Genomic DNA, 11,099 nt, shown 5'->3' with positions numbered 1-11,099 from the left:
TTTATGTAACGACTTATTTGGTGTGATCGCGTCGTTACCTTATTTTTTCTTCTCATTCTATTTTTGCTTATTATCTAATAATCTTATTTTATCCCTTATCCTATCATTTTATAGCAGCTCTATCCCGTACTTACTTTTCTCGTAGATTTGTCCTTCAAATTGCTGATGTGTGGCATTACGTAACGAAGCATGCGAAACGATAACAAATGTCATATTCATCAAAAAATATAACATAACATGATACATTGTGAAACTGTATCTAACAAACATCCAAACAAGGTGTAAAATAAAAAAATATTTCATATGCTATTGAATTTTATTCACTAACCCACCCACCCCCTTTTTTTTCCCTCTCCCACTACAAGTACCCTCCTTTTTTTCTCTCTCTGTCTCTCCACCTTCACTTCCTAATTTTCCCAATGCCAAACACACTCCTATCTCTCTCTGTTTCTTTTTCTCTCTAAGCATATTGAGAAGCAACCAAAAAAAAAAAAAAAGTGCTTCAAATTATTACTAAAAAAGAACAGTCTTTTCAAAGTGGCCATTGATAATCAAGATTCCACAGTCCTTGAAATCAAGCACAAGAACAGAAAAATTATGGTAAATTTCAACAAATTCCAATACACCTTTTGTTCCTTTTCATCATTCATTTTAATCAAATTCATTGATTTTATAGGCATTTGGACATAAATTTGGTTGGAATTTTTAAAAAAGAAATTTGAAGTTGAAGTTTAAAGATGTTTTTTGAAAGTTGAAATTTTATTTAGATATGCATTTCACTTGAAAAGGTAAAATTTCGTGAGTGAAAAATAATTCACTTGAAGTTTAGAAATGGTACTTGAAAGTTAGTTGTATTTCGACATGCATTTCACTTGAAAAAGTTTTATGAAAGAATGTTTTTTCTCATATACAAATTTTTCAAATTTTTAAAAACTCATCTTCCAAAAGTCCAAAATCCCTTTTGTGGTTTTCCATCCATTCATTCATCAATCTCATTGATTTAGTAAGCGTTTGAACCTAAAATTGGTTGATTTTTTTTTTTTTTTTTTGAAGTTGTAGTTCAGAAATGATATTTGAAAGTTGAAGCTATATTTGAACTTGCATTTTACTGAAAGTTGAAGCTGTATTTGAACATGTATTTTATTAAAACAAACTGGTTTTGACCAATTTTTCAAAACTGAGTTCATCTTCAAAAAATCAAAACAATGCCAAAAAAAAAAAAAAAAAAAAAAATTGACAATAAGGAGAGAAAAAAAAAAAACTCATGTCCAAACTGGCCCTTCAGCTATGTTTTTTATTGTTGAAGTTGTAGTTACAAAAATGGTTGTATGTGAAAGTTGAAGCTCTATTTGGACACGTATTTTACTGGAAAAAAAAAAAAACTGATCTTGATCAATTTTTGAAAAATCCCTTCATCTTCAAAAACTAACCAAAAAATCATCCCAATGCGGCAAAAAAAAAAAAATAATGTTCAAACAGGCCCATCAACTCTGTTTTTTTTTTTTTGGCTGACACTATTTTTTTTGGGTGTGTATAGGGAGCTGGAGGACCTGATGAAGAAGAAAATAATTGGCCACTATGGTTGAAGCCATTGCTTAAAGAAAGATTTTTTGTTCAATGCAAATTACATGCTGATTCTCATAAGAGTGAATGCAATATGTATTGCCTTGACTGTATCAATGGCCCTCTTTGCTCTCTTTGTTTAAACCATCACAAAGATCATATTGCCATTCAGGTATCTCAATTTTCTCTTCATTATATATATATATATATATCTTGGTTGATTGTTTCTTTCACCCTTTAAGTAGCAATATGTTTTTCAATGGTTACCTAATGTATTCAGTGTCGGAGATAGAAATTTTAATAATGAATTTTTTAAGAAATAGTCAAGACTGCCCCATTTGACTTTTGAACATGTGACCTAAAGCAATTTTTGAGCTGCATTTTCCATCACACTAAGATCTTCCTTCGATTTCAACGAGCAGAGACAGATTTAGAATTTAAGCTTTATAAGTTTAATTTTTAAGATTTTTATCATTGAATCCATTATATTTTAAAATTATGGATTCAACTCTACTATTTGTTGTAATTTTAGTTGACATTTACACATAATTTATGTTCCGCATTGAAATTACTAGTTCCAGATGAACTCGGTTTTAAAACACTGCATTTGACTTTGTCAATGGCATTCAACAGTTTATATAAATACTCAAAAGATCACTTTTAACGTATCTGTACGGTGCAATTTTCTTGACCAAGGGAAATTCAATTGAATTTTCTGGTATTCAAACAATTGTGACCATAGCAAAAGCTTAGTACACCGAAATGTCATTTTACTCAATGTATAGTTTTATTCCAAAAGGAACAAAGTGTAGCAAGAATGAATGATTGATTTTGGGTGCTCTGTTTTTTATTTGGTTGGACAGATAAGGAGGTCATCATACCATGATGTGATAAGGGTGAATGAGATTCAGAAGTATTTGGACATTTCTTCAGTCCAAACATACATTATCAACAGTGCTAAGGTTGTCTTCTTGAATGAGAGACCACAACCCAGGCCAGGCAAAGGTGTCACTAATACATGTCAAGTTTGTGAAAGGAGCCTTCTTGATTCCTTCAAATTCTGCTCTCTTGGTTGCAAGGTACGTAAAATATTGTGACACCCGTGTCGAATTTTTCAAAAATTCATAACTTTTGGAAGATCGACACACATCTGATAGTACTTTTAAAGTGTCCGAACAACATAGCATAAAATAACAATGCTTTTCTAGAGAGTTTTTTTTTTTTTTTCCTTGACTAAATTTTTCTATATTTATTAGACTTTTAATGACATTTTTGGAGGATCCAATACACACCCGGCCGCTATGTTGCTTAGATTCTCCAAAAATGTTGCAGCATGCGTGTCCAATCCTCAAAAAATGTAGCATTTTTGGAGGATCCGACACGGACTCGTTAACATTTTTGAAGATTTTGGGCACCGTGACATAAAACAACAATGCCCTTCTAGAGAAATTCTTTTTTTTTTTTTTTCCTTTACTAAATTTTCTGCATTTATTTGACTTTTAATGGCATTAAATTAATTGGGCGTGTCCAAGAATCTTGAATTGCGTAGATTTCAAGGTATATTTGGTTTAATGGTCGTGGCTGGTGTGTTGGCATTGAATGGGGTGTGGAAATTTCACTCACATTTACTAGTCTATTGATAGGAAAACTTTGGCATAATCAACAGCTTTTTAATTGGAAATTTCAAAGTTGTTAGGAATTGGAACTGTCGATGAGTATGTTACACAAACTCTCCAAAAATATTGTCGCACTCGTGTGTAGGATACTTCAAAAATGCATTACTTTGAAGGATCCGACACACACTCGACGACATTTTTGAAAAATTCCAGAGGTCAATGACCCTTTCTTGCATTTATTTTGTACCCCAACTGGAGATGAGATTCAAATCTTGATTACATGTCTTTGATATTAAACAGATATATTATGTGAATTGAATTGGTCCAAATAGGACATAATGAATACAAATGATTTATATAGTCGATTCCAACTCGATGTTTGCAGGTTATTGGGACCTCGAAAAACTTTGTTAAGAAGCCGAGGCAGTTACCCGCGAAGAGGCGGCTGATGGCGGTAGCATCAGACTCCGATGACTCGTACAGCAGTAGCCACGGCCGGTACCGAAGTGCCATTAACAAGGTCCAAAGCTTTATTCCATCGACGCCCCCTCCAACTTCTGTTAATTACAGAACGGCCAAGCGAAGAAAGGGAATTCCACATAGAGCCCCAATGGGAGGACTACTCATAGAATATTAAGTCTTACTAATATACACAAAATATACAGTGTTAGTTCTAAGAATGCAGCTCTTCCAATCACTCAAAACACTAGTGCTTTCTCCCAAGAAGGCCAGTGTTTGATAGCTTTGTCTATAAGAACAATAATGTGTATAGTGTTGGCCAGATGAAAAATTGGAGGGGCGAAAGTTGAAATAAGAAAAAATGAAAGGACTGAATGCGTTAAGTTGGAATTAGAAAATAAGCTTATACTATGTAGTTTGCTAAAATAATCAGATATAGTGGCTCTTGGCTTTTAGAGTGGTTACATAAGATATTATTTGTTTGACTTTGTCTTTTTAAAGGTTTTCTATCAAAATGTAGATATACCGTTTATGGTCTGGATATAATGTAGATGTACCGTTTATGGTCTGGATATTTTAACATTGTGTCTATATAGAAGGAACTTCAGTATTGTACATAATTCATAGTGTTTTTGATTTTGATTTTTGAACAAAGCTTTCTTGTTATTATATATTTATATTTACTTGTTAAGGTAACTTCCGAGTGTTGCATATTGCTATGCACACAAACATTTGCTTCTCTTTAGTTTTAAAAACTAGCAATTATAAGCAATGTTGGAGTTGGAGTTTTAGTTACGAGTTCAATACTTATAATTTAATAGTTTTGGTTAAAATTTTATATTTATATTAATAAATTTATTTGATATATTCAGAATTCAAAAAGATGTCTTTGCTAAAATTCATATATTTTTGCCTCTTGAACTTATTAGCTCATTTTTTAAAACTTGCAGCACTTTGACCACATAAGTTATATGTATTTGATTTTCTTTTAAGCTTTTGTATGAAAATGTAAATATGATGTTATATTGTTCGGATATTTTTTTACTATTGTGTCTGAATATAAGATGGAACCACCCAGAGGTAGTTTTGAGTTACAAGTTAAGTATTTTCTAAAAGAATTAAAATCATGGAGATGGATCAAATAAATATGATGGAATTGAACTCGGAGATTTATGCGGAATAATACATACCTTTTTCTCTAGGATTGATGTGTGTTACTACCACCAATTGTCGAACGGTTTCTTACAAGTTCACTTGTGGAGTCTTGTAAATTGTTCACAACAATCACACTCTATTCTAAGGGATGTTTTCTCTCTTCTTTTTGTTGTGTCTAGAGAATGACTAAAACACTCCCTTTTATAGGTAAAAAAATGTGATCTTCTAACTCCTTCATTCAAGAGATACATTCCCTCAATGTGACATAACTCCAATTCCATTAAGAGTTTCATAACTCTTGTTCTTTTACTAAATAGAGTTATGTGGTGGAGTCATAACGTAAATTCATGAATAAAGATAAGTTATGTTCATCCCATATTGGGTCTACCGATTCTAACATCTCCCACTTACACATACTGGGATAAATCACATAAACCCTTTTTTGAAAGTAAACATCTTTTTAGATTTCCATACATAGTGCATTTTAGCATCTTTTTAGATTTCCATACATAGTGTGTTTTCGTGACCACTTGGACACTAATTTTGGGAGCTCTTAAACTAGAAATCCTTTTTGGGATCAATAGAAGAGTCTACAACCCTTTTATCTCTTGTGATATCATATCATGTTATATAAAGTGTCTCAGATGCCCTAGACATGTTTATATACATACGGCTTCTCTAACCCTTGTGCCGTTCTCATTCAAATATGCTTTGTGTTCACACTTATGATGCCATCTAAAACAAGCTTCATAATGGACCGGTCTGAGACACAAGCATAATATGTATACATTTGACATATCTTCCTTTCGCCCACATATCATTAAGATCAAGATTAGCTGCTTTCCTAACATTACTCTTTTAGGTCGTATTATCATAACCTTTGGATGCATACTAAAATAGCATACACTAACCCATCACCTCATGATATTGTCAAAGTCATAAGAGCACCAATGAAGGATTTAATATCTTTCCTGGTCTCACACGATGAAAAAAGCTGGGTTCATTCACTTACCTCCCAATTTGCGTGCTATAAAGCACATGCGATGAAATGCATGCTACGGTGTACCTCTCGATTTCCGCAGCGTATGTCGATTTTCTTTGCTTACACTCGTACGTATCTTGATCCGGGTAAAACATTTACCTTGTCCGAGTTCTACCACTCGCTAGCCTCTCCGCGGCCTCGAGAGATCTCACATCTGGTTACAAGTATTATGGATGGTGGGAATCCATAATTCGATCCTTTCTGTTTGACATTTCTTCAGGATCTCATCCTAGTCATCCACTAGGGCAACATTAAATGATGTATTCTTACTCGTAGTATAACGTTTGTTAACTGCCTTAGCTATAAGAAACACGAATGTCTCATCTTGGCTGGCTCCCCATAAGCGCCCAAGGTGGTTGCTCGTGTGAGAAAGCTAACCTTATCATCTTGTACGACATACTCTAATATTATGTATATGACAATTAACAAATATGATTGAAATATTCGTGAAACAAATATGTGTATCCTTCTAAGAAGAAATATCCAGGTATTGAATTCAAATAAGGAAATACAACACTCTACAATTTGTGCAACCTTAGAGATTTACATGCTCAATAAATACATCCCTAGGTATTGGCTTTGTCAAGGGATCAACCACTATTTTGTGTGTTGAAATATACTATAGAGTGATTTCCTTATGTGCTATGACGTCTCTAACAAAATTATGCTTTGTATCTATATGCTTAGTCTTACTATGATACTTAGGATCTTTTGTATAAGCTATGACTCCTTGATTATCACAAAAGAGTTTCACTGGATCCATTGGCTTGTCAACGATCCCTAAGTGTTCCATGAATCTCTTTAGCCACACAACTTCTTGTACTGCTGTAGAACATGTGACAAACTCTGCTTCTATAGTTGACAAAGCTATGCATGTTTGTTTCTTGCTACTCCATGAAATGGTATCATTATTAAGGAAGAATATATAACCAGAAGTGGACTTTCTTTCATCTAAGTCTCCACCCCAGTCAGTATCAGAGTAACCTACCAATTGTAAGTCACTCCCTTGGTATCATAATTTATAATTAGCAGTGCCCCTCAAGTATCTCAAGATTCTCTTAACAACTTTCCAATGTGTTTGTCCTGGATTGGACTGATAACAGCTTACAAGACCAACTGCATAACAAATGTCGGGATGTGTACACAACATTGCGTACATTAAACTCCCAATTGCACTTGAATATAGGACCCTCTTCATGGATTCTTTTTCACTTTGAGTTGTGGGACACATTTTAAGGCTCAAACTTTCACCTTTAGCTACAAGAGTATCTATTGGTTTGCAGTCTTTTATCCTAAATAGCTCAAGAACCTTTTCTATATATGACTCTTGTGATAGAGCCATTAGATTCTTAGAGCGATCTCTATAGATTTTAACCCCAAGGATGTAATCTGCTTTACCCGTGTCCTTCATTGCAAAATTGAGGGACGACCAACTCTTTATATTGTTTACGAAATTAAGGCTATTTCCAGCTAATAGTATATCATCCACATAAAGGGATAACATTACGAAATCACTTTCAGACTGCTTCGTATACACACAAAGGGTCTTCATCAATCATATTAAAGTCATAAGACGTAATAGCTCGATGAAATCTCAAGTACCACTGCCTATATGATTGTTTAAGTCCATAAATGGACCTTTTGAGTTTGCAAACTTTGTGCTCTTGACCATTTTAGATTAAACCTAATGGTTGTTCCATAAAAATTTCTTCATCTAGTTCTCCATTGAGAAATATGGTCTTTACATCCATTTGATGTAACTCCAAGTTCATTCTTGAAATTATAGCTAGAATTAGTCTAATAGAGCTGAATCTCACAACTGGAGAGAAGGTATTTTCATAATCAATACGCTCTTTTTGTGTGTACCCTTTTGCCACTAAACGGGCTTTGTAGCGTTCAATAGAGCCATTCATATTTCTTTTAATTTTGAGAACCCATTTGCTCCCAATTGCCTTTCAACTTTGGCAGAATATCAACCAAATCCCAAACATGGTTTGTCCTCATGGATTCCATTTCCTCTTTCCATTTCTTTCATCCACTTATCCTTAGAAGGGCCTCTTGAACTGAATTAGGCTCTTCATCATCTTACCGAGTAACAATTAATGCTTCCCCTTCTATCTCAAAATGACGTCGGGGAATAGTTCCTCGTGTACTCTTGCGTAATTATGTCTCTTGGGGAATATCCTCTAAATGAATAATTCTCCCACTTGGATCAGCAGGAGAAGGTACAACGTGTTATTCCTCACTTCTTTAGTCTTCAAGATTCTCTTGCTGATCCACGACTTCATAAAGTGACACAGTTCTATCAATATCACCCTTACAAGGAAATATTGTCTCTATAAATGTGGCATCTCGTGACTCAAGTTCTGTTATGCTTCCATCTCCATTTTCTCCTATGAAGATATAACCCTTTGATTGCTTTGAATAGCCAATGAAGATGCATTTCTTGCCCCTTGGGCCTAACTTCCCATATTTATGAGAAGAATCATGCACGTATGCTGTAGACCCCCAAGGTCACAATACATATAAGTCAGGTTTTCTACCTGTCCATAATTTATAGGGTGTGGAAGCAACACATTTAGAGGGAACACGGTTAAGCACAAAAGCTGCAGACATCAATGTATCTCCCCAAAAGGAAATTGGCAAGTTAGCCTGTGCAATCATAGACCTAACCATTTCAAGCAAAGTTCTATTTCTTCGCTCAGCTACTCCATTTTGTTGAGGAGTGTATAGAATTGTTAACTGTCTTACAATTCCTTTTTCATCACATATATCCTTAAATTGATCTAATAAATAATCACGTCCATGGTCAGTTCTTAATGCTTTTATTCTTAGGTTTAATTATTCTCAACCAAATTCATAAATTGTCTAAAACATTCCAATGCTTCCGACTTACGGGTGATCAAATAAACATGACCATAACGAGTATAATCATCTATGAATGTAATGAAATATGCGGCTCCATGCCTTTCCCTGACACTTATAGGACCACATATATCAGAATGAATGAGTTGCAATGGAAACTCAGCTCTGGTTCCCTTTCCAAATGGTTTTCTAGTTGTTTTTCCTGCTAGACAATGTTCACAAATTGGTATTTCAATTTTAGCTAAGGACCCTAACAATCCTTCTTTTGCCAATCTATTCATTCTTTCAAGATCTATATGTCCAAGTCTAGCATGCCAAGTATTTACATCTAAAATATAGGCTGTTGTTAAAGCAAAGCAACCATGATTATTAGATATATAACTAAAACCACAAATTGTGTCTAACGCAATAAAACCATCAGATAAATAACTAGAACCATAATGATTATTGCCATGAACAATGTCCGCAGAGTTATTGTGAAAATTTAAACTGAAATCTAATTTAAGAAGAAAAACAACTGAAACTAAGTTCCGCCGAATGTCTGGAACATATAAGACATCATGTAGAAGTAGGGTTCGACCGCCACGCAACTCTAGTATACATGTACCAATCCTTTTTACTTCAACTGAAGCATTATTTCTTACATAAAGCCATCTGCTTCCCGAAGGCAGCCGACGGTACTCAACAAATGATCCTCTGTCTTTGGCCATGTGGTTTGTTGCACCTGAGTCTACAGTCCATAAAGAATTAGCATTAGCCATTAATGCTGTAATAGAGACATAAACAGATTGAGAATTTTCAGTATATGGTGTTACCTTATGCTGCTCAGGGCAATCCCGCTCAAAATGACCCATCTTGTGGCAGGCATAACACTACTCTTTGGTTACATCAACCTTTTTATTACAACACTTTCCTCTCTTCTTGAATTGAGGTTTACCCTTCTGATTTGGCTTACCAGATCCATTCTTCTTCCAAGCTTTCTTGTTCGTGTTCTTTTGCTTAGGATTAGAAGTCCCAGCAGATTCGGCTAGAAAAGCTTGTTCAGTTGTTTTAGAGGCGTCACGACGCTCATCTTCAAGAACAAGATGGTGTTCAATGTCTTCAAAAGACTTGATACTTTCATTGTGGGTCATATGAGCTTTCATATATTCCCAAATAGCAGGAAGAGATCTAATAACAACGTGCACTTGTTGTTCATCAGAAATATTATGACCAACTGATTTTAGCTCTCTTATCATGTTTGACATATCTCTTAAGTGCTGCCTCATCAATGTATTAGGGCGCAATCTATAGGTGTCAAAATTTATGGTCAGCCTTCTAAGTTTTATGGCAGAAGTGCCATCAAACTTATCTTTCCGTGCTATCCACATTGCTTGAGCCGTTGGATATGATTTAAATTCGAACATCAGATCATCAGCCATACTGCTCAAAGAAAGTTATGTGAGCAATGCTATTCTTTTTCTTTCAGGATTGAAAAGCCTCTTTGTCTTTCTTATGCTGCTCTGTGTTTCCACTAGATGGCTCAAGCATAACATTGTTGAGAGTCTCCAAAAAATCCTGCTCTTCAAGGATGTATTGGATTTTACGGTGCCAAATGTCAGTTTCTCACCCTTATTCAATTCAAAGAATGATTGTCTTTGAAGCCATTTCTAAAATTCATAAGCACATAAAAAAGACATAACACATATGATCACATACACAATATATATATTTGCTTCAAAAAATGCATCTTGATTAATATCAGTGTACTATAGGCCCATGTTCAAAAGTGTGCGTACGTTTGTCTTACTTTCATCACATATACCTTAAGCATATCAATATTTTCTAGATCAATTATGAGCAAATCGAATAATAATAATAGTTCTAAATGAGCAAGTTGTCTACGAATTTAGAACTCCCACTGGGAAATAAAACATGTTATTATTTTCATAAAAGTGACATAAACTATAATCATGAACGTTGCACTTTGTTGTTTTAAAATTAAAAACGTTCATGAACCAGTTACAAAAAAAAAAATTTATCATGATTATTTTCTTCTTTCAAAACAAAAAATTAAAGAGTTTTGAGTTCATGACGTGCACCAAAAACATTAAAAAAAAGCTCGTAAAAAAACTTTCAAAATGATATGTATAACACCCTAAACTAATTCTAGATGCACATTATCACATGCTATAGTGTTTTTCTGGAAATCTGAAATTTTTCAAAATTTCTACCTATTTGAGCAGTCCACTTCTGAAGCTCATATCTCCATCATCTAATAACGGAATTTTATGAATAATATATCATTGGACAGCTATTGAAGATATCTTTCCATTAATATAAAGTTAGTTCACTATGGAATCTTATACAAGGAGATTACTTAGTAGAAGTCAGTACGTTTATCACAGTTTTCAAAAACT

At 34.2% G+C, this 11,099-nt stretch overlaps 1 protein-coding gene across 1 annotated transcript; it reads left to right on the top strand.

Annotated features, from left to right (window-relative positions):
* Positions 1–385: 385 nt before the first annotated feature.
* On the top strand, positions 386–4,107 carry LOC132058667 (protein RGF1 INDUCIBLE TRANSCRIPTION FACTOR 1-like). The gene is made up of 4 exons (XM_059451075.1): positions 386–600; positions 1,538–1,735; positions 2,427–2,642; positions 3,565–4,107. The coding sequence occupies exons 1-4, from the start codon at positions 598–600 to the stop codon at positions 3,814–3,816; spliced, it is 669 nt and encodes a 222-aa protein (XP_059307058.1). The 5' UTR covers positions 386–597; the 3' UTR covers positions 3,817–4,107.
* Positions 4,108–11,099: the final 6,992 nt, after the last annotated feature.

Source organism: Lycium ferocissimum, chromosome 1, assembly GCF_029784015.1.
Source record: "Lycium ferocissimum isolate CSIRO_LF1 chromosome 1, AGI_CSIRO_Lferr_CH_V1, whole genome shotgun sequence".
NCBI classification, from domain to species: domain Eukaryota; kingdom Viridiplantae; phylum Streptophyta; class Magnoliopsida; order Solanales; family Solanaceae; genus Lycium; species Lycium ferocissimum.
Note: the sequence above shows the minus strand (reverse complement) of the source record. Positions and strands in the feature narration are given on the sequence as shown.

Coding starts and splice junctions, on each gene's coding strand:
- LOC132058667 (XM_059451075.1), top strand. Junction 1,736..2,426: donor AAGATCATATTGCCATTCAG/GTATCTCAATTT, acceptor TTGGTTGGACAG/ATAAGGAGGTCATCATACCA. Junction 2,643..3,564: donor TCTGCTCTCTTGGTTGCAAG/GTACGTAAAATA, acceptor CGATGTTTGCAG/GTTATTGGGACCTCGAAAAA.